The 23,922-nt window shown below is 45.9% G+C and overlaps 1 protein-coding gene across 1 annotated transcript; it reads right to left on the bottom strand.

Moving 5' to 3' along the window:
- Positions 1–665: 665 nt before the first annotated feature.
- ACAA2 (acetyl-CoA acyltransferase 2) lies at positions 666–19,321 on the bottom strand. The gene is made up of 10 exons (XM_053932337.1): positions 19,267–19,321; positions 14,505–14,671; positions 12,788–12,916; positions 10,945–11,061; positions 9,485–9,632; positions 7,093–7,268; positions 6,011–6,140; positions 3,358–3,428; positions 2,517–2,671; positions 666–1,304 (listed from the first exon to the last, which is right to left on the bottom strand). The coding sequence occupies exons 1-10, from the start codon at positions 19,280–19,282 to the stop codon at positions 1,220–1,222; spliced, it is 1,194 nt and encodes a 397-aa protein (XP_053788312.1). The 5' UTR covers positions 19,283–19,321; the 3' UTR covers positions 666–1,219.
- Between the last annotated feature and the right edge of the window lie 4,601 nt (positions 19,322–23,922).

Below are 23,922 nucleotides of genomic sequence, written 5' to 3'. Positions count from 1 at the left end.
TTTGAGTAACTGCCTGGCTTTCACAACCCTCTCATGCCAGCAGAGTGGCAAGAAGCTGTTGTAGGTAAGGAATATTTGACAGTGGACAGAGGATGAGCAGGACTAAAGGCTGAAGTCTCTGCTGCTGTCCCAGTGCTATGGAGAGGTGTGTGCTGTCTCTGACAGGGCTCTCTCCAGTGAGTACCTGATGCAGACACGCCCAGCAGAGCAAGCTGCAAGCTGCTCACGGCAGCCTGGAGGACTCCAGTGAGCACAAAGACTTCATTTCACCCCCATGTCATGCTGGTTCTGTCAAATGATTCATGACTCGAACTCCACTGCCTCTGAGGCAGCTTCCTCGGAGCTGCACCTCCCAAACTGTGGGGCCAAGAACAGCCCCACACCAACAGACCCAAGAAATACGGGTGGCACTATCAGAGGAAGTTTAAGAATGAGATGCTGAATGCGTGCAGTTACTCTGTGACAGCAGGCCAGGTGCAGCCATGCCCCTTCTCAGAGGGCTGGCAGGTTTGCTGGAGTTCTCTAGAAACTACCTAATGAACACCAGTTATTCCCCAACCAGAAAAAAAAAAACACTCTCTCCAAAACCCAACACTGATTTCCCAAAAGTAGCAATTCTCACAGTGATTCACTTTTAAAACAAACTAACAAACAGAACACCAAGCCCTTTTTCTTTATGTGTTATATTTATTATTCTTTTGGAAGGCACAATGAAAATTTCAGCTTCTGTTCTTTTCCCTTGCAGAACAGCAGGGTACAGGTTAATAGCCATCAATCTACAATCAATATATACTTCAGAAAGTCTCTGATTACATTTTCACATTTCCTGATAACAAAGGAGGCACATGTGCCAGACAGTGTCAGTAGCTGAAATAAGTTTAAGCAATACTTGCTTAAAAAGCTGCACTGACTGCTATTTTAAGGCAGGTTGGGTGAAAGTTTGTCAGGCAATTTCCTCAGGAAATGAAAATAATTTTGCCTACAGAAAAACGTTGATTGAAAAGAGGCTTTCAGAAAATACTTCATCAGTGTGAAATTATATTGATGCTGCACTTCCTTTAGTTAGAAAGACATCAATGAATCTCTTTTGTTCAGAATTCTGACTTCTCAGTTGTTCCTTTACCTTGCAGGGAAGGCAGGCAGCGACGCTCTGTTGTCAGAGGAGGCGGGTTTCAGGAGGAATCAGCAGCTGAGGCCAGGCTGCAGTGCCCAGGAGGCTTCAGGCTGTGTTCTCAAGGAGCACAGCGATGCCTTGCCCACCGCCGATGCACGCCGACCCAACCGCGTACTTCCCACCACGGCGCCTGCTCAGAAACAGCAACAGGGGAGATGGGTTACCTGCAGGGAGACACAGCAGCTCCTGCCCTGATTTTATGAGAGGAAACCAGCCACCAGCTGGGTGTCACCGAGCATGACGTTTTAGAATGTGTAGGTTGTTATTTTTCTAGCAAAATACCACGAAGTCTCAAGTGCTGTTGAAATATTTCTGAGCAGTGACTTCAGACATCATCTGGTTCCAGTCCTTGCCACAGGCAGAAAACTTCTTCCACTAGACCCCACCTGAACATTTCTGGAGTAGTTTTTAAACTACCTGAACACTGCTGAGGTAGTTTTTAAATGCTAGGTTTCCTACAGCTACACTCCAAGAAACAGATTTCTGCAAGGTGCAAATGATCTGAAGTTTCATGGCTGAGCACTAAGACAGTGTTGCAAGGACAAGCAAAGAGACACAGTGATCTCTGCCCTGAGAGGGAAAAACAAAGGAAAATTCAAATTAAAATGGTGCTAAGCATATCAAGCAAGCCAAAAGAGCCAGAATTTCTGAAAAGGGGCTAAAGGAGAGAGAAGGTGACAACAAAGTCTTCTAAAGCATCCCCTTCCAGCAGCTAAAGGACTGGAGAGGGACTTCACACAAGGGCCTGGAGGGAAAGGGCAAGGGGGAATGCCTTCCACTGTCAGAGGATAGGGTTAGATGGGATATTGGGAAGGAATTCCTGGCTATGAGGATGGAGAGGCCCTGGCACAAGGTGCCCAGAGCAGCTGTGGCTGTTCCATCCCTGGCAGTGCCCAAGGCCAGGTTGGACAGGGCTTGGAGCAACCTGGGACAGTGGAAGGTGTGCCTGCCCATGGCAGGGGGTGGGATGAGATGGTCTTTAAAGTCTCTTCCAACCCAGGCCATTCTAGGACTCCGTGATTCTATGAAATGTACCACATTAAGAAGAGACTTTGCTCAAAGGCCATTTCAAAAGAAAGGAAGCCTTCCCACAGGTTCCTGTGGGCTTGGATCAGATCTAGGTGAACTAATGAGTCTGTCAGGAAAACAGGATGGAATGTGAGGCACGTGCAGGACCTCCCCTGCAGCACAGAGGTGGCAAATCCGTACAGGAAGTGGCCCACTCCAGCCAGGAGAGTTTTAGGCTGGCTGACTGGGAAGAGTTTAGTCACATGGTATCCGTGCTCAAAATCCATCCTACAGCAGTGCAGCCATGCTGAGCAGCTGCTGTCTGTGTGCATACCTTAATTCATGCACCAGGTGAGCTGTGATCCGTGACCCCGAGGCCCCCAGAGGGTGGCCGATGGCGATGGCACCTCCGTTGACGTTGGTCTTCTCAGGGTCAAGGCCCAACACTTTCTCCACAGCCAGATACTGAGGTGCAAATGCCTCGTTTACCTAAAGCACCAGAGAAAGGACAGAAGTTTTAACACCAGCTTTCAGCAGCATGTGTGCAAACAAGATCAAATGAGGTGAACTGGTCCTTTTGAGAGAAACGTTTAATGCTGTTTATAACAGCATGCTCAGACAACGCACAGTCTGTCAATCCAACACACCTAAATTCAAACACTAAGAAATTATGAGGTGTATTTTCTAAAAAAAAGGTACAGCATTTTCTGAGGCAGTGGGTCCATGAAGAGCCTGCTGCAAGTATGAGGTGTGTTTTCTAAAAAAAAAGGTACAGCATTTTCTGAGGCAGTGGGTCCATGAAGAGCCTGCTGCAAGTATGAGGTGTGTTTTCTAAAAAAAAAGGTACAGCATTTTCTGAGGCAGTGGGTCCATGAAGAGCCTGCTGCTCCTACAGAAGCAGGCCCTGTCCACGTGTATCACTGATTAAAAACGTGAGCAGTCCAGCCAAGGGAGTAAAACGTCATGTCACATGAGCGTATTTTTTTCCACGGAATGCGATCACACCATTTCCAGCGTCCACGTGCCTGGGATTTTTGTAGTGACTGCGCAGCAGAAACTGGATGGACAGAGGTCAGGCAGGCTCCTGACAGGCAAGAACACCTACAAGGCATGAGTGGAATCCTTCTGCTAAAAAGATCAGGGGTAAAATCACTGCTCCTGTAAAAACATCTCACCTCTACCAAGTCCATATCCTTCAGGGTCAGTCCTGCCTTCTTCAAAACCTCTGTAATTGCAGGTACAGGTCCTGTTTGGAAATCATATGCAGTTAGTTACATTAAAAAATTATTAAATTAATTATATAGAAACTTGTTTTACATAGGGAAATTTATAAAGCCCCATGAGAACCCCTCCCATGAGCTTCTGTACAGACAATGAATTCTGGACATGTCACTCACCTGCTCTATTAGGTGGTAAGAGAGCTCCTAAATCTCAAAACTAATTGGTCTCTTTGCCAACATACAGCCAGTGAAAGCTAAGAGTGTCACTACTGCTGCACAGAGAACTTTTGAGTCAAAAGAAGTGACGGTCCCCAGGTAAATGAAACGACTTCACAATGGTTTTGAGGCATTCTCCTTCCCAGTACTCTTGGTTCCATTTATTCTTTCCTCACAACTTGCAGCCTCCAGGGAAACAAAATAGGAAAAATACAGGCTGCTCTGGAGTTTTCTGTTCATGTGGTTAGTTATGGGTAATGTTGTTTTCATGTTCTTAATATATCTGAAAATCTTCTAGTAAAAAGCCAAACATTTAATTAGTTTATTCCAAAAAATTAAATGCTCCCTCAGACCCAGGTCTTGGACAACTGCAGAAAGTACGATTTTGGGTTTCAGACTGTTAAGAGTTTGGCAACAATACTGTCCTCTGGAAGAAACCTGCCTTCTATAACCTAATATAAACTACTAAGGGAAATTAATCCCAAACACAGCTCCCTAAGGAAACACACACTCAAAGAGAATTTGGAAGGGTTAATCAGGTACGTGCCTGTAGGACAAACATACTGAGATGTTGGGTGGTGGCTGATCATTCAATTCTAAAACACCAACAATTCTAAATGCTATCACACCGCCAAAAAATGGTGTTGAAAACACAGAGCTTTTATCAAAGAATAAAAACATAAAAATAAGTAAATTACCAAAGAGACAGAAAGATTAAAAGAAGAAAGGGGTCAGTTCAGAGCTCAGTGGAGTTTCAGGGAGCCCCAGGCAGCTTAACACCAGACTAAATGCATCTTATTAGGGAAGGATTTTAGTATGCCTGTTACGCATGAGAGTAATGGGAGGGTCTCATGTGGACAACACAAAGACCCCTAATGACAGCCAAGTAAACTTTTCCCCCCTCTCTCTTTTTTAAAACAATGAATTCTCTCACTGAACACTGTGAGACAGGACTTGCCACCAGTATGTGAAACGACAGTGGCTTAGACTGAGCTCCTGTTTGTCAGATCTGCTGCTGCCATGTCGATGAAACTCATCTTTTCTCTCTGAGCTGCTGGGGACAAGCTGTGGTGTGAAGGACTAGGGATACTGAGTGATCCTCCATATGATTTATGAAGTTTTTAAACAAGCTAGAAGAGCTGCCTGAACTGGAGAGAATGGGCTGGTTTAGGAAGCACAATGCCATCACCAAGTCCAGAGAAGAAAACCCTCCCTCCACGTTTGCTTTGAAGGCTGTGTCAGTGAGGCAGTCTGACCAGGAAAACAAATCTGACAATGCCTCATTTGCATTTCTACTGACACTCAGAACCTGCCAACAACAGCTCCTCTGAACGGAACACAGAGAGGAAAAGCAGTGCTGGGATACAATGCTGTCTGCAAACTAAAGCGAAGGGAAAAATCCTCTGGTGTCTGGATTGGCTTTGAGGGACTGTTTGCACTAAGAGATACTAATGAGGAAACAGAAAATATGGGACTAGAGCAACCAAGAAAGGGTTTGGTTTTCCAAGTAATACCTGAACAGTTGCATATCCTGGGATCCAAGCAGCTTGAGCCACTGAGTAACTGCTGAAAGCTTACACTACTCCATCAACAAGAGCTGAGGCAGGCAACTCAGTTACACATTTTATCAAGGGATTTAGAGTTTACAGCAAATGAAAGTGAATTTTAGGAGAAAATGTTTCTTAAAAAATGTCTGAGTGTTTGTTTTCTTGACTAAAAGAGGCAGTAAAAAAGGGGAATAAAGAAGAGCCTTGGGGGAGTATGCTGGTGCTATTCCTGTGGGTCAGACACTGCCATACTGAGGAGCAAATCTGTCCCTCTGCACAATAGGGACGGACTGACACAGAGGGATGGACAGCAGGACACACAAACACCTTCAGAGCACCAGCCTGAGCACAGTGAAGCATCCTCCCCTCCCCTCCCCTCCCCTCCCCTCCCCTCCCCTCCCCTCCCCTCCCCTCCCCTCCCCTCCCCTCCCCTCCCCTCCCCTCCCCTCCCCTCTCCTCTCCTCTCCTCTCCTCTCCTCTCCTCTCCTCTCCTCTCCTCTCCTCTCCTCTCCTCTCCTCTCCTCTCCTCTCCTCTCCTCTCCTCTCCTCTCCTCTCCTCTCCTCTCCTCTCCTCTCCTCTCCTCTCCTCTCCTCTCCTCTCCTCTCCTCTCCTCTCCTCTCCTCTCCTCTCCTCTCCTCTCCTCTCCTCTCCTCTCCTCTCCTCTCCTCTCCTCTCCTCTCCTCTCCTCTCCTCTCCTCTCCTCTCCTCTCCTCTCCTCTCCTCTCCTCTCCTCTCCTCTCCTCTCCTCTCCTCTCCTCTCCTCTCCTCTCCTCTCCTCTCCCCATGGCAAGAACATTTTAGTGCTGTTTGATGCCATAAAATGATGTGCTTTACTGCAGCTTACCAATGCCCATGATGGAAGGGTCACAGCCAGCTGAGTGATAAGCTACTATTCTTGCCAGAGGAGTAAGACTGTGCTTTTTAAGTGCTGATTCACTGGCAATGATGACTGCACCAGCTCCATCACACACACCCTAGCAGTAAGAGAGAAGCATTCTTAGTGAGAAAATACAAAGAAACAAACAAAAAAAAAATCCTCATACTCTTTAAACCAAACCCCTAAAAGGTGCTTGAGTCGGAGGTACTATAATTAATATTTAACAATGCTTCTTCAAAACAACAGAAAACAATCTTGGGGAAAGAAAGTTAAATACAGATAAATGTTTAATGAATTCCAATGTGTTAGAAAAGAAAAATAAGTCTTCCCAGCATTGGAAATATGATTCTGCTGACTTGCAAGAACACTGTTAATAATGGATAATGTATGTGCTATTAATTATAAAAGATACTTTACAGACACCCACACTTAACTGTGGCTATGATCTATTTTAGGCATGAATTCAGACTGTATGATCACAGCACTCCATCTGGCCCAAAGAACTTTAATCAATTAATTAAGATAATGACTGTGAGAGGAACAGTCCACAATGACATGCTGCTAAACACTGAGTATATTCTGGGTAAGAGCAAAATGTGGTTTGGGGGAGAGAGGACAGGAGCTGTGGTACAAAGATAAACAGCAGCAGTATGCCCACTAAAAAAAAAAAAAAATAGGTTTAAAGCAAGTAAGTTCAGTTACCACTGCCCCCCAAAAAAATGTAGAGTGGCTACACAGCCACTGCAGCCACCAACTGTACAGCTCAAGGCTGAAGAGGAAATGCCAATGCTTCAGTGCAGTATCAGTGGCAACCCACAGAGCCAAATTTAGGACTTAGGAGCTGACTGAAGGATCCCCTGGCACCTGCCAGGATCACCTGGCACGGGGCTGGGAGAGTCAGCTGGGGCATTTAGCTGCAGAATTAGAAGTCATCTTTGTCAGGAGACACCACTGACAGCCAACTCGGTGAGAGGTTAAAAACAGAGGCAATAAATTTGGAGAACCACAGAGGGGACACGTGCCCAACCCAAGGGGTCTGATGCACTCACAGAAGCATTCCCAGCCGTGACTGTTCCATCCTTTTTAAAGACACATGGGAGTTTTGTCAGCTGTTCCATGGTGGTCTGGGGTTTGGGGTGCTCGTCCTTTTGCATGCTTTCTTTACCCTTTTTTGTCTTCACTTCAATTGGTGCCATCTCAGCTTTAAAGTAGCCAGCATCATTAGCTGCAACCACAAAAAGGAAACATCGATATAGAAACATCAAGATGATTGCCCAGCATGACCAACAATCATATTTTCATGTGCACACAGCTTCCTGCTCTATTCAAACCAGAAGTTCAGGGACAGCAACACTTACATTTTATTTTGCTTAGTTATTGTTGGGTTTTTTGGGGTTTTTTTGTGGTTTTTGTTATTTTAAGAAATTGGGCAAAAACTGTAGAAGTACACTCTCAAACTTCTCCAAAGAAAGTCTCAAATATTGAAATTTTATTTCAGTTTAAACAGCTGACCTCTTTCTGGTTTGTTTGGGGTTTTTTTGGTGTAAACTGCTGGGTTTATTTTTAGTACATATTCCCCTTTATTGCTGCTTTATTTTACAGCTCTGTCATTTCTCAGATGGTCAAGATGTAAATCTCACTCAGAGAGGAATGTGCAAAAAACCTCTTGAGCCACATTGTTTCTGTTGATAAGATACTGTATATCAATAAAAATCCTGTTCAAGGTGATCCTCCAAAGGCTCTCACTGTCAAGCCAGGATCTCAGAATGGGATTCAGCTGCCTAAACAGCCTAAAACAATTCAAGTCATTGTAGGTACCTAAGATGCCCAAAAAAGCATCTGGCCAGATTGCCTAATAGAACATGAGACAGAGATTTAAAACTAAGACACTGAAATGGTCAGATCTGCTGTTGTTTAGCCACCTCTGGGCTTCTCAATAAATTCCTCAAAACTTTTTTCTTTCCTGATTACACACAGGGGCTCTCTCTTTACTGAGGGATAAGATGACCTGGTCCCACAGGCAGAAATAAAAACAGCAAGGTAAAATCCTAGAAAACAAGAAACACAGTTTCTAGCAAAGGCTCCAGGAATGGCAGGAGTTAGGTAACAAGAGGAACAAGCAGGAAGGGTAAAAAATTATGAGAAAAGTTACAAAAAGCACTTCTTTCCTTCTTATATTCACCTTTCCTACTTATCTTTCCTTTCTTATATGCACCTTTGGCCTGCAACGTATGTTGAGTCCCAGGATGGCCACTGCACATTTCACTGGATTTTAGCCTAAACTTCACAGTAACTGAGTCACAGAAACCTGGGATGGTTTTGGTTGGAAGGGACACTAAAGTCCATCTTGCTCCAACCCCTTGCCATGGGCAGGAACACATGCCACTGTCCCAGGCTGCTCCAAGCCCTGTCCAGCCTGGCTTTGGACACTTCCAGGGATCCAGGGACAGCCACAGCTGCTCTGGGCACCCTGTGCCAGGGCCTGCCCACCCTCCCAGCCAGCAATTCCCAGTTCCCAATCTCCCACCTGTGCCTGCCCTCTGGCACTGGAAGCCATTGCCTGTGTGCTGTCCCTGCATGCCTTGTCCCCAGTCCCTGTGCAGCTCTCCTGGAGCCCCTTGAGGCCCTGGCAGGGGCTCTGAGCTCTCCCTGGAGCCTTCTCTTGTGCAGCTGAACAGCCCCAGCTCTGCCAGGCTGGCTCCAGAGCAGAGGGGCTCCAGCCCTGGCAGCAGCTCCGGGGCCTCCTCTGGGCTGGCTCCAGCAGCTCCACGTCCTTCTTACATTGGAGGCCCAGAGCTGAATGCCTCTGAATTATGTTTTTGGGCATGTAAACCAGCCAGAGAACAGTTTAAAACACAGCTCCTAAACAAATATCCCCTCTTCAGATTCCATGTGCTCTGACTGTCCAAGCATTCAAGAACAACATTCAATTTGCAAAAGAAAGCAGAAGGATTTAGATGAATTACAGCACATGCTGGCACACGGGGAGGATTGTGGGTCACTTTGGGAGCCTGCTCTGCCGTGCAGAGGAAAGAAAGGAGTGCAGTCAGCCATGCCTGGGACAATGCTGCATCCCACCAGAGGGGCACCAACAAATGACATTCACCAGCATGAATCCTGCCTGCTGACCCGCGACTGGCCAGAGGTGCTGGCTGCCTCAACAGCTATGGAATGTCCCTGAGGAAGGCACAGGAAGGCAGTGGAAAGAGGCTCCCACTAAAGCTTCTGAGGGGTGCAACACCTCACAGCACACTTTCAAAGTCAACCCCCGCAAGAGCGCCATGGCGGGGGCCAACAAAATCACAAATTACAGCATGCAAACAGAAGGACACGAGCACCAAGAGCCAGAGAAAACCTTAGAACACTTTGAATCAATGCTCAAAACTGACTTAGACTTGGAACTAGTGTCACACAAACACCTCCACTCCTCGACTCACTCACCAGCTTTGCACCTCTGCTGGGTTTTGAGCGCGTACCGGTCGCAGTCCTCCCGGGAGATGCTGTATTTTGCAGCCAGGTTCTCAGCTGTCACTGCCATAGGTATTTTAACATGTGTATCTGTTAGGGCTTCCCACAACGTGTCTTCCAGCTGCACGGAACAACGGAAGAAGGAAATCAGAAAGCATGGCAATAGTATTTTTATTGCTGACAGCTTCTAGCTGTTCAGCAGTCTCTCAGAAACTAATGGCTCTTTGTAGAATTAATTCAGGTTACCTACAGATAATTTACCGATTTATTAGAATGAACACACTGAAAAACAGTGTGCAAGTTCTTGTGTGCTATTCTAATTAAATCTCCACTGAGGCTTGGGGAAAGCTTTAAAAATAGATTTTTAGTATTTCAGCTTCTGTATTAATTATTTATTAGAGCCCTGTGAGCAAACTTCCTGGTTGCCAGGAAGGAAATGGGAGGCACTGTGAGAGGGCACAACAGCCTACTGATTCTTTAGCTCTTTCTCTACTGTCAGGTAAAATCCCCTTAACTAGAGTCAAAGGTTTCTGAGGGTTTAACATCTCAGGGGAGAAGACACCCAACTCTACCTTCACTCAACCTGATAAAGGCAAGCCCAGTCAGTTCAGATGGGTTTTGTTATCTCTGTCAGCAGTAAAGTTCTGCAAGAGAACCCATCCATTCACCTGTCACTGTGTAATTAAATGATCTTTATGGTGAGAACACAGTTGCACCTACTTGGTGTATCAGCAACTTTGTGAAGGTGCTGTCTGTAGGACCTGTGCCACACAAGAACAGAATCAAGGACATCATATTCACCATCTTCACAATGGAAATACAGCGTGGGGAAAAACCCCAGAGGCCTGAAACACTGAAATATCATCATTTTGCATTTTGATGTCAGTTATGGCCTACTGAGTGGTAAGTGGTGGCATGTTATTGATTTGTCCTGCTGCACATTTCCCACAGTATTCACTTAGGACTCATCTTCAGAAGAAAATGTAAAGATAACTTCCTTGTCAGTGGATTTAACTTCAAGGCTCCACTTTGAAATTGAGAGATGCTCACAGCTTGGAGGTATACATGCTCTTTACCAGTCTATCTACCTACTGCCAACATTACTGGCCTTGCCTAAACTGTGTGTGCCTCCACTTCACAGACATTTTGTACATAGTACTTGCACAGGATGTACCAAGTGAACTAAATTTTGTGTCCAAGAGTTTATTGGTATGTTTAACATGGAACAGGAACTCGAAAATGGTTTTGAAAAAGCTGGAAAGCTGGCACACGTCACCAAATGGCCTGAACCTACTGTTTTGACACTGTCTGAACACTAGATAAATGCTTTAAACTACAAAGTCTAGATCTAATCTCCAATAATTTCATTTCAAAGGTTTAATGCCTACAATCCTGATATAAACAGTGCTTTTCTCACAGAATAAAGGAAGTACCTTGAGTTCTGCTCCTAATCTGGTTCCGAACCGAACCTTTCGAACCGCGTAAGGAGCCTGGCTCATGCTTTCAGCCCCACCACACAGAACAACTTCTGACTCATTCAGGCAAATTTCCTGTTAACACAGTAAAAAAAAAAAAACACATCTAGTATTTAGCTGGCTGTTTCAGTGAGAAAATAACAAGAAGAGGTTGTCACCTGCAAAGCAACCAACCTAGAATGAATCCAGACTTAGCCATGTGTGTATATGTATGAAGGGTTTACCCTTCTGTTAATGGTGGGGTCTGTCTCCTTCATGCCACGTCCCTTTTTCTTCCTTTCACCAAAGAATGATTACATCCACGAGGGAAGAAGAGAATATGGGTGTGCACACATGACAGAGCAGAGGAACAAAGACATCAGGCATCTGCATGCTTGTGTGGTTTGGTTCACAAATGGTTGTGCTTGTGGCTTTGAGCTCCCGCTCTTCTCAAAAGGAATACAAATCACATTTCAAAGCCTGAAGTAAGACCTTACAATTAAAAAAAAATGGGACATAATAATTTTAGAAGACAATAGCTAGGTAGCTGCCAAAGTAAGAAAACGAAACACATTAATTCATCAATGGCAAAGCACACGAAACCTAAAAGCCCCAGTTCTTAAATGCACCATCAGAGCATTCAAAAATACTGCTTCCTTCAAATGCTTCACTGAGCTGGACTTTGAGGTTATTTATGAACTAGAATGAAAGAAAATTAAATTACATCAGAGAAACTGTGGCTGCTCCATCCCTGGAAGTCCAAGGGCAGGTTGGACGGGGCTTGGAGCAACCTGGGGTATTGGAAAGTGTTCCTGCCCATGGTAGGGGGGTGGAACTGGGTGTCTTTTGATGTACCTTTCAACCCAAACAGTTCCATGATTCTGTGAGCTTGACATGCATTTGAGATTTCTAGTTAGTAACCTGTGTGTAGCAATATGTGCTGAGATGCTCCCTTCAGTTACTAAAAACTTTGTGAGTGCCTAAGCAGCACTGGCTGCATTGATGAAATGCCATCTTTGAAAAGGAACCTCACCACCATACTTTAAAATAAAAGTGGTCACATTCTGCAGCAGATTTTTTTCAGTGTGGACAAAACCTGTGTATGTCCTTTGCAAAAAGCATTAGGAAAAACAGTCGGGCGGATATTATTGCAAACACGAAACCTTAACTCTACATTTTCCACATTTTTTCTTTTAGAGTATCAGACCTAAAATAATTCTTTAGCCAAGCAAAACCAAAAGAATCCCACACAATCAACAATCTGCTTGTTCAAGTATTCATAAAAGCAACGTATGAACAAATGAAACAAAAATCCCAGTGCTCTGACTCAATGGTTTTGGCCAACTCCACAAAGAGAAGCTGATTCTCTTCTATTTTAAGAGAAGTGACACCATAAACTACTTAACCCACGAGAGGTTTGGATCTTTGAACAAAAGCATACTTAAAAAGCACAGGCTGCTGCTTACACAGCTAGCCAGGTGAGAATGTAAACAATGATCAAGAGATGAAAGACTCCTGGAGTCCAGTAATTCCAGTCCATACAAACAGGATCGTGGGATGCAACTATAGCACAGCCCCATTTCACCAGCTAACACTCGTTGCAGTCCTCATAATAAACCAAAACTTACTACAGTACTTGGATTTTGAGAACCAGCCACATGGTTGTGGCACGGTGGTGGCTGAACTCCTGCAAAAGCTGTGTGGACAATAGAAATCTCTACCAAAAATCCACGTCAAGACTCATCCCAAACACAAAGGACATGTTTGTACGTGTTAACAGCGTGACAAAAGCTAGGACTGACACAGAAATACAGCTTTGTACCTGACAGCCATTGGCAATGGACTGGAAGCCAGAGCCACAGAGCCTGTTGACAGTGAGGGCTGGAACAGACATGGGAACGCCCACACGCAAACCCACGTGTCTTGCAATGTAGATGGCATCTGAGGAGCTCTGCAGGCAGAACAGGAAAGAGGTTTTGACACACTCTCGTCGGTTTGGAAAGCAAAAACAGTCTTGATAGAAAGTCAGAATGGTGAAATTGCATCCCTGACAGAAGAAGGTGTGTGTCAGCAGAAACCCTACCGCTCACCAGAAGCATTTTGATTCAGTTCAAGAAAACACTATCCTACAGGATCTGAAAGTGCCACTGTCTTAATATGCATTTTAAAGAACGTGTGTTAAGTCAGCAGCTTTGTGGATTTTCCCCTTATCCCTTATTTTCAAAACAGCACCCACACAGCAGGCTGACACCGGGGCAGATCCTGCCTGGCAACCTGCAATTATTATACGGTAAATTAATATTGCTCAGACTAACAGGGGAAGGCCTCCCAAAACCAGAGAGAACACCTATGCCCTTGGGGAACGTGCCCTAAGCTAAAACATATTACAAAGACCAAGTTCTGTGCATAGTGCTAAAATACTAACTCAAGTTCAGGAAAGGAAAATTAAAATGAATCAGGCCACTTCTGCTGAAGAAGGGGAGTTTGAAGTAGTTACACGTTCACAGTAAATTAATCAAACAATATCAATAAACCAGAATTAAAAAAAATAATCTACTGGAATGGGGAAGTATGATGCAAAGGAAAAGATATGTACTTTCAAAATCAAAAGAAACTTTATCAGGATATTGCTATTTTTTACGTGAAAGCACTACAAGAGATTTGAGTGCAGCAATGCTTTCCTAGGCCACAAACAGCTCTTACAAAATTGAAAAGCTGAATACAAGAAGTTTAGATGGTAGCTGTAGGAGACAGAATAATTTAAAGCTGAAAATCCAAAGAAGGAATACTGTCTGTTTCTTTGTTTATTGTCCAAGTTCTCAGTTACTTGCTTCTTCTGCATCCTTGAAACATGCAGCGCAAATTAAAAGTCCCCACCCTTAATAGTAATGGTGAAATCAGAATACAAAGCAAAAAAAGCTAGGAATGCTCTTCGCTGTCTTGCCTAAAACAAAGATCCTCATTTGTATGTGTGGGTAACTGCAGTTTTGCAATGCGTACAACAGCATCCTCCTCACAAGCTCTTTGGAAAAGACACGACTGCCCAAATGTCTCTGCCAATCAAAGCATGTATCCTTCCAGCTCAAAGTTCACTCAAAAAAAAAAAAAATCCTATAGAAAACACAAGAGAAATAGACTCAAATCGCTTACAGGCTTAACACAGAAAGGGATTTATGCAACTCAGTGAAAAAACACTGATCGCCGAGTCACGCGGCTCGCGCCATTAAAACAAGGGAAACGTACCTGGGATTAGCAACTAACCAGTTAATTGATACATACTTCTAGGAGGTCAGCTCGTCCTCGTTTAAACTACCTCTGGCACTAAAAAAAGCAAGCTAAGCCTTGCTCCCAACAGCACCCCACAAATCACACGGGATACACCCCCTCAAGCACGAGCAAGAAGCACTAGACTGCAAACTGCTACTGACCCCTTTCGCTTCCAGCCCTTTGGCTGCCAGCCGGAGGCAGCCGGCTACCGGGCCACACCGAGGGTGCCTGGAGCAGCCCCGAGCGAGCAGCAGGTCTTCCAGGCTACCAACCTGCATGACGTTGCCCACGACGACGCTGTCGACGATCTCGGGGGGGACCTTGCCGGCGGCCAGCGCAGCTCGAGCGGCGTGCTCCGTCAGGTCGGTGGCCGAGAAATCCTTGAGCAGCCCCCCGTAAGTGCCGAAGGGAGTGCGCTTGGCTGCCACGACGAACACACCTGCGGCGGGGGCAGAAAGGACCCGCGGTGAGCACACCCACAGAAATCACCCACAGGCAGAAATCAATCACCCACAGGCAGAAATCACCCACAGGCGCAGCGCCTCGCACGCGGGAGAGCGCCAAGCCGGGCCTCCAGCGGGTGACACCCCGGATTCACGCGGAACTTCGTGAGGACGGGCAGCACGAAACACGGGAAGCTCCAGATGAACGAGGCAGTGGTGCTTTAGACCAGGGAAGGCGTGAGGAACTGACAGGCAGAAAGAAAAGCGGGGAAGAATCTTGAAATGCCCCCGTTTGCACAGTGAGGTTTGACGACAAAGCAAGGTTGGATACAAATGTGGAGTTGGAGTGGGCAGCCACATGCATCAGAAATTAGTGCTAATGCACTAAAAGCATGACAGAAATTTCCATCTAGGAAATCCTGTAGTAGACACCTGTGAAAAAATCAGATAAGGAACAGTGCTTTCAGCAGAGGACATTCCCTCATCCTAGAAAAATCAGCAGATTTTTGGTTTATACGCAGAAACAGCTTCCACAAAAAAAAAAAAAAAAAAAAAAAGAAAACTCAAATCAAAAAATAAAGCACAACCCCCCAAACATACACATTTTTACATGCATTTTGAGTACTTTAGCTTAAGAGGAAAAACATTCCCTAACCAAAACATTCATGCTCCTGCCACCAGAAATATATATGCCACCTAAACTGCTTTAGCATGAATCTTCTGGCTCCTGAGAAGAAAACCCAGTTTTTACTAGGCAGGAGACCATGCGCAAGCACTTGTGTACAAATGCAAGGGCCAGGAGCAGTAGATACAAATTCCAGCTCAGGGGAAGCCATCTCTGAACCAAAGCAAACATCTCCTGGCTGCCTGTCACGCTGGCTCTCTGCTCCCGCCTGCAGAAAAACAAGTGGGAGGCAGGCTGTGAACTTTCCCCCAGTTGAACTGTATCACTCACAACCCCCTTTTCCACAACTCCCATCAAACAGCCAGCTATTTTAGGTAACACTGCAGGGACACATACAGATGTAAGAACGCAGACAAACGAAAATGCCTGCTCATTAAGCTGCTCCTGAGCACTGATTTTGGGTCATCTGATCCGTGTTTACTTGGCAGTTTTGTCAGAGAGAGGGTGCTCCTCCATCTCGCAAGTATTTGCTCCTCAGGCTGCACGACTGCTAGAAAAGGACATTCCAAACTGGTCAAGGTCAAGGTTCCCCACTGACAAGGACCTGAACACAGTGTAGAGCTCTAAAATGTGCAGGGAGGATGCTCAGACTCATATCACAGAATGGGAAGGGACTTCCAGGATCATCCAGTTCCAACCCCCCTGCCACGGGCAGGGACACCCTCCACTGTCCCAGGCTGCTCCATGCCTCATCCAGCCTGGCCTTGGACACTTCCAGGGATCCAAGGGCAGCCACAGCTGCTCTGGGCACCCTGTGCCGGTGGCTCACGTCATGGCAAAGCATTTCTTCCCAATATCCAACCTAAACCTTCCCTCCTCGGCATATCTTTCCCGCAGCAAAACAGGCCTTGACGCCCACATTCTTCACCACTCCTCCCGTCCACTCATTCCCTGCCTCCTGCAAATTGTGCCAACCCTAACAGATGACAAAGCCTTGCTGCAGACCAGCCTGGGGACCTGACCAAGCTGAGAGAACTCTTTCTCCTCCCTCTTGGCCAGGTTGCCCACATTGTTTGTTCAGTCACACCCCCCCCCCCCGTGGCATTGCCTCACGAGCAGCGCAGGGGCGAGGATGGAACTTTGCCCTTAAACGTTCCTTCCACATCAACGCCACCTCTCTCTCTTTCACAGAGGCTGCTCACTGCTGCCCGCTTCCCACCAGCTCCACGGGGCCAATAAACCAGGGCAGGTCACACAACAGAGGCAGCTGAACACTAACTCAGCAGAACACGAGGGCCTCGTTTTCACCTGGATCAGTTCTGTGCCCGAGTTCACCTTCTGGCTGCTCAACAAAACAGGAACTCAAGACTCAGAGAGAAGACTGAGCAGAACCAGTACGAGAAGAAGATTAAGAAGCAGCAGCACCGTCTGTGTTATGTTGAATTAACCTGGAGACACAGACACTCCCTCAGGGTACGTAACTCCAGAGCCTCTCAAATTTTGACTGGAGAGGCACTTATAGATGCTACCCCCTCCCCAGAATTTCAGGAGAGACAACAAGGGGTGGCTGAAGTCCTGAGTGAAAAAGGACTCTTTGTCCTTTGACAACTCTTCCTAAATTTCCATTAATTAGCTCTGCCCTACATTATCAGAGAAAGATTCCAGAGTCTCTGCAATTTTCCAAGGTGATAAACATTGCAATAGAGCAGAACAGTACCTAAAGCAGAGAGATCTGAAAACTTTTGGGGAAAGAAAGCCAAGATCACCCTGAATCCTTACCAAATACTGTATTTGAGACATCTTTTAAACTGGTTTTGTTAACCACTTGCTGCCAAACAGGGAACTGAAACACTGTTTAATCCTCCGACATATATCAAATGCACTTGATACGAAAATAATTCTTCATCAGATCCTATTTTGAAAGCCTATAAAACAACCAATAACATAAAAAAAAGGAAGTCAAGAAGCAAGAATGGTATATGAAAGAGTTATGGATTGAGATAAGAGAAAATCCTGCAGCGGGCACAGAAAACTAAAATCAAATTATTATGGGCAAGGTGCCCTCTGTGCTATCCAGCTCAGCAGAACCATCAGAACTAATACAATGCTGACTACACAGGCCTTAGCACTGCAGTCTCACACCATGACTGACATGTATGTTATTATTCAGGTACAGTCTGTCAAGTAGAAAAGTGCTGTCAAATACATAAAAAGACCTATTGCAATAAATTTTAATTTTGTTTTCATACAAGACCAGGTCTTAAAAGGTGCATTTACCTCATTTTTAAGAGTCACAGAATTTAAACAATGTAGAGCATAAATTATTTCTTTGCACCAAACACTTTTAGGAGCTAAGGCAACTTAAGGAGTTTATCCTGCACTATCAGGCAGGGCCTGGATGTGACAAACTCCCCGTCACTGACAGTTCAGGTGTCGCTGAGAGTCACTGCACGTAAACAGAGAATCACAGAATTACAGAATCAGCTGTGCTCTAAAAGATTTCTAAGACTTCTAAGACCATGGAGTCCAACCATTCCCCAGCACTGCCAAGGCCACCACTGACCCACGTTCCCCAAGTGCCACATCAACACAGCTTTTAAATCCCTCCATGGATGGGGACTCCACCACTGCGCTGGGCAGCTGTGCCAGGGCTGGACAGCCCTTTCCATGGAGGAATTGCTCCCGATACACAATTCAGATTCCTAGTTACATGACACACACGCACCCTTTGCTATGAGTTCACTTGCAGCACAACTGACTCGAGCATGCAGGGAGCCAAACACTGAATTACTGCAGAAAACAGTGCTGAACACAGAGGCTGTGACTGACACCCTCCGAGCTTCTGCACCCCCTGCCCACCCTGTGCTTCCCCATTCCCACCCTCTGACCACATTCACAATCTCTGAACCCCATTCCCACCCCCTGACCACATTCCCACTCTCTCAACCCCATTCTTATCCCCTGACCACATTCCCAATCTCTCAACCCCATTCTTACCCCCTCACCACATTCACAGTCTCCAAACCCCATTCTCTCTCTGAACCCCATTCCCACTCCCTGACCACATTCCCACTCTCTCAACCCCATTCTTATCCCCTGACCACATTCCCAATCTCTCAACCCCATTCTCTCTCTGAACCCCATTCCCACTACCTGACCCCACTCCCACTCTCTCAACCCCATTCTTAGCCTCTGAACCCCATTCCCACTCTCTGAACCCCATTCTCTCTCTGAAGCCCATTCCCACTCCCTGACCACATTCCCACTCTCTCAACCCCATTCCCACTCTCTCAACCTCATTCTTACCCTCTGAACCCCATTCCCACTCTCTGAACCCCATTCCCACTCTCTGAACCCCATTCTTAGCCTCTGAACCCCACTCCCACTCTCTGAACCCCATTCTTAGCCTCTGAACCCCATTCCCACTCTCTGAACCCCATTCTTACCCTATGAACCCCATTCCCACTCTCTGAACCCCATTCTTAGCCTCTGAACCCCACTCCCACTCTCTGAACCCCATTCTTAGCCTCTGAACCCCATTCCCACTCTCTGAACCCCATTCTTACCCTATGAACCCCATTCCCACTCTCTGAACCCCATTCTTACCCTATGAACCCCATTCCCACTCTCTGAACCCCTTCCCACTCTGAACCCCACTCCCACCCTCAGAGCCCCCTCCCCACCCTACGACGATCATCCCCACCCTCTGCACCTCATTCCCACGCTCTGACCCCACGTTTTTTGGGAAGTTCCGAATTACTTCCAGCCGTCTGGCCGAGCGGGCACGGAGATCCCCCCGGGAGGCACGGGGAACGGCTCTCGGGGGGGGGCCCACACTTTGTAATTCCTGCGAGCCCCACCAGCTGCCTCGCCTTGGGGGCCCCTACAGCGTCCAAGCCGTGACCCCCCCCTGCCCTCAGGAGCCCCTCAGGGAGCCCGGGATCCGCGGCGGGACGGGATCCTCACCCCTCAGCAGCGCCATGGCCACACCGCGCCCGGCCCCGCCCGCCCGCTCCGCACATTCGCCACGCCGCGGGCGGAAGGGGCGGCCGGCCACGGCCGGCAGGCGGGCTGCTTAAGGTTGTTTTCTACGCGTAATTTTAGCTTCTTGATACAATTTATTTTAAAATGCGGGCGGGGGGGTGGGGGTTCTTTTGTTTGTTTGTTTTTAAGTTTTGCTTCTGCTTGGTTCGATTTTTTTTTTTTTTTTTTTTTTTTTTCCGAGCGGTTTTGGCGAATCGGCGGTGGCTGAGGGGGGAGGCTCCCCCGCCGCCCGCCTCGCAGGGAATTACGGCGTGTTGCGGTTAATTGCAGATAATCGTGGAATCGCCTCCGTTGGAAAGAACCTCCGAGATCATCGCGTCCAGCCTGTCACCCGATCCCCACCTTGTCACCCAGCGCATAGCACTCGGTGCCACCTCCTTGGACACCTCCAGGGATGCGCACTCCAACACCTCCCTGGGCAGTTCCGATTCATGACCTCCCTGTCCATGGGGAAATTCCTCCTGATGTCCAGCCCCGATGCAGCTGAGGTCTGTAAAGGTCCTCGAGGGGGTTGTGGAGGGTCGCACCCCTGAATTCGTGCACAATCTGTGTCTGACCCAGCGCTGTCCCTAATTCCAGGCTTTGGCTTCCCTGGACATGGATGGAGGTGAGCAGGAGCTGCTTGCAGCCCATCTGTTTGAAACCTTCAAGCATGTGGATGCTCTCATTTTCCAAACACAGCAGACAGGAAAAACACGGGGATAAAAGGGCTAAAAAGCCTGCAACCATATATTGGTCGCTAGTGGGAGGAACTGATCCCGCCATGGGCTGCAATGTGCACATATCAGTCCCGGTGATGCAGCACCATGGATGCTGCAAGAAGAGACAGCAGGACAGGTCCATGGTTTACTCTGATAATACAAAATAGTTTAACCCACACACAAATATCCTAGAATCCCAGGGATGGTTTGGATTGGAAGGGACATTAAAGCTCATCCATCCCACCCACTGCCATGGGCAGGGACACCTCCCACTGTCCCAGGCTGCTCCAAGCCCTGTCCAACATGGCCTTGGACACTTCCAGGGATCCAGGGGCAGCCACAGCTGCTCCGGGCACCCTGTGCCAGGGCCTGCCCACCCTCCCAGCTAGGAATCTGGACCTCCAAGCTGCACCACAAAACCCACTCTGCAGAGTTCTGTTGGTTGAAATGCACCTTGAGGTGTGATTTATCTGTATAATTGCTCCAGTGGAACCATCCCGGCTGTCAGGCAGAAGACAGGGAAGGCAGTGAAAATATTTTGTGTACAAATAAAATTTGCCATACGTCTTCAGGGACACATTTAAAGTTCTGTAAATTTTCTAGAAAAAAAAAAGTTATCCTGTGAAGACTCCCATTTTTCATTTAAATAATCTCTCAGCTACTTTCTCTACATAATTCTAGTGATTTAGTAAATCTATAAATCAGTGGACATGCAATGTTGTCTTTAAAAGGGGCCGAGGGTTTTGCTGTATTTTCTCCCTTTGCCATGGACTTCCCTCATCTAAGTCTCATTTAAGGCCAAGGGAAGGGATTCTGCCCCTGTGCCCCTGTGCTCAGCTGAGAGCCCACCTGCAGAGCGGCCCCAGCCCTGGCTCCAACAGCACAAGGACGTGGAGCTGCTGGAGCCAGCCCAGAGGAGGCCCCGGAGCTGCTGCCAGGGCTGGAGCCCCTCTGCTCTGGAGCCAGCCTGGCAGAGCTGGGGCTGTTCAGCTGCACAAGAGAAGGCTCCAGGGAGAGCTCAGAGCCCCTGCCAGGGCCTCAAGGGGCTCCAGGAGAGCTGCACAGGGACTGGGGACAAGGCATGCAGGGACAGCACACAGGCAATGGCTTCCCCTGCCAGAGGGCAGGCACAGGTGGGAGATTGGGAACTGGGAATTGCTGGCTGGGAGGGTGGGCAGGCCCTGGCACAGGGTGCCCAGAGCAGCTGTGGCTGTCCCTGCATCCCTGGAAGTGTCCCAGGCCAGGTTGGACAGGGCTTGGAGCAGCCTGGGACAGTGGAAGTTGTCCCTGCACATGGCAGGGGGTGGAAGTGAATGGGCTTTAAGGTCCTTCCCAACCCAAACCATTCTGGGTTTCTGTGATTTACACACATGCACAACGGGTGGCATTTCCTCTCCTTTTCTCCACTCATTTACTCAGGGCCATAACACTCCCCACTCAGTGAGTTTCTAATTAGCTGCCAATATTTCAGCACCTCTGAAATCAAGTTATAACTTCTAAAAACTCCAGTGTCATAAGTAAAAGTGATTCTCCTAATTTATGTCTATAAACTACCAGGAAATGTTTCAATTGGAAGGAAGTGTATATTGAAAGGGGTTGTTTTTTGCATTCCTATTTTTGACCATGAGCCACAATTTCTTCAAAAGTGTTTATTTCACAAATTTTTTTTTATCCCCAGCTGAATATTACAGTGACTATTACAAGCATTTTCTTATAAACAAAGGTGTCGTTTACAGATTTGTTCAAAATGGAAAAATATTTTATAAGCAGTAGTATTTCATCTACAGTATTCACTCATGTATATCATTTAACTTTGACAGCAGCTATACCTTCTGCTTCTTAAGGTAATGACACTTCACACCACAAAAAAAAAATATCCCCAAAGATTTCAGTATAGTAGCACTTTTTAAATATACTTCTTTTCTTCTGATTTCAAATTAATCTGAAAGTCTTTGTCCACTGGCATTCACACCTTGAAATAATTTGGATACTCATCAGTGCTATGTCTTGTGGATTGTTTTACTTAACGTCTACCTTGCTAAAAATTCTTTCAGAAAAAGAAAAGATCAATTTATGACTGTAATATATATATGAATCAATAAACTTTGAGGAAAAAGCTTCATGGAAGTTCATGCAATTCATTTTAATTAGGTTCTATTTATATGCAATGATAAAATGCTAATTTTTCAGTTAAGGGTGTGAAAGATTAAGTTTGCACAATTTTATTCATTTACTATTGAAAATGGAGGAAAACAATCATTGTTTCAAGTGCAGCTTTTTCATTTGCACCTTTTGCAAATCACACAAACGAGGAATCATGTCCTGCAAAGACTTCAATGTTCAAGTTGCAGGGTGATGAAAAGCAGCCACTGTGCTTAAAACATGCCCACACTTTGGTACTGTTTCACAAATACGAAGAAATTATTTTAGATCCAGTGGAATAAACTGCATGAGCAAAAAAATGTTTGCAATGTAAGATTGCAGAAATTAAATCTTGAGGTCTAATGTTCTTTTTCTACAGTCACCTACAGCAGCTTTATCAGATAAGCAACCTCAGCTACAAAATGCCAATTAAAAAAAAAAAAAAAAAAAAAAAAAAAAAGAAGAAGAAGAAAAGGAACTTTCTGGTGAAAATTAAACATGGACATTGTCCAGGATGCTTCTTGTAGGTCAGCCAGCATATGCCTCAACTCATATTTGAAGTGTTGGTTCTGTAATGCTGGTGATTTGGGCATTTTGATGGTTTAATTTATTTTATTTTATTCCCAATAGTGCTTTTCTGAGATATAAGCCATCATATTTGCAAAAAATCACTGTGGGTCACTATTGTCAGGGTTTTTTTCCCCAAGAACTTCAAAGTGTTTTTGCAGACCTCCTCAATGCAAGATTTGATGAGTAGGCTTTTATATCCATAGACAACTTTTTCTATGACAGGACAATAAAAATATTCCACTGTTTGAATGCTTATTTCAGAGAAAGAGTGGTTGAGTTAAACAGCTGAAGGCACAGAGTGGGAAAATGCTAAAAGTAATAATCAATATTTAAAAATAAAGACAGATCTGGAGAAGAGCCAGCTTTCTCTAAGCCATGCTTTGTGTTCATTTTGCTTTTTAAATAAAGAAGTGTAAATATGAGGAAAGAAGGCATGCTTGAGTATAGCAATTTAACTAAATTAACATTTAAATACAAATTTTAAAAAGTGCTAACAGAAAATATAACATATATTAAAAGTATTTCATACAGAGTTCAGTGGATAAACTACGTGATCACAGATCAAGATGTTAAATCCCAGTTCCCATCTACACATACTAGGAGTTTTTAAGAAAGAACATATAAATTACAATCCTGAAAGTGCCAGTGAAGGACCATTATCCCCTAGAAGACCATTAAGCACATTTTACAGTGGTAATCAGCAACGGAGTCACTGCAGAAGAAGATTCTGCAGCAACCTGTCACTTAGTCTGAGTGATAAGAATAGGTTTAATCAATGCATTGGGAATTTTATATCCAAATAATTTACATCAGAAAGAGGTAGAGACCTGAACTGCCTGAAAGTGCTGACCTAACATGAATCCTGAGCAACAGCTCTCTGTTTAAACCACCTCACAGAAAGGCTAAATCCTGCTTTAAATTATTTATTCTTAAACCATGATGACTGTTGGAGCGTGGAAAGAAGGGAGAGGTGACAACTAACAAAATTCAGAGCACTGCAAGGACATTCATTGTGAAAAGAGGTAGGTGAAAACAAATAAAGACATTGCGGGTGAGTGGGTGGCAGGGCTTGCTGGGCATGGGCAGCAGACTGGTGGCATTGCCCTCATTGTATAGCCTGGGGAGATGAAGGCACTACTGAAGACACAGCAGAGGTGACTGCACA

The sequence above is a fragment of the Vidua chalybeata genome, chromosome Z, assembly GCF_026979565.1.
Source record: "Vidua chalybeata isolate OUT-0048 chromosome Z, bVidCha1 merged haplotype, whole genome shotgun sequence".
Lineage (NCBI taxonomy): Eukaryota > Metazoa > Chordata > Aves > Passeriformes > Viduidae > Vidua > Vidua chalybeata.
The sequence above is the reverse complement of the archived record's forward strand: the minus strand, read 5'-3'. Positions and strand labels throughout refer to the sequence as shown.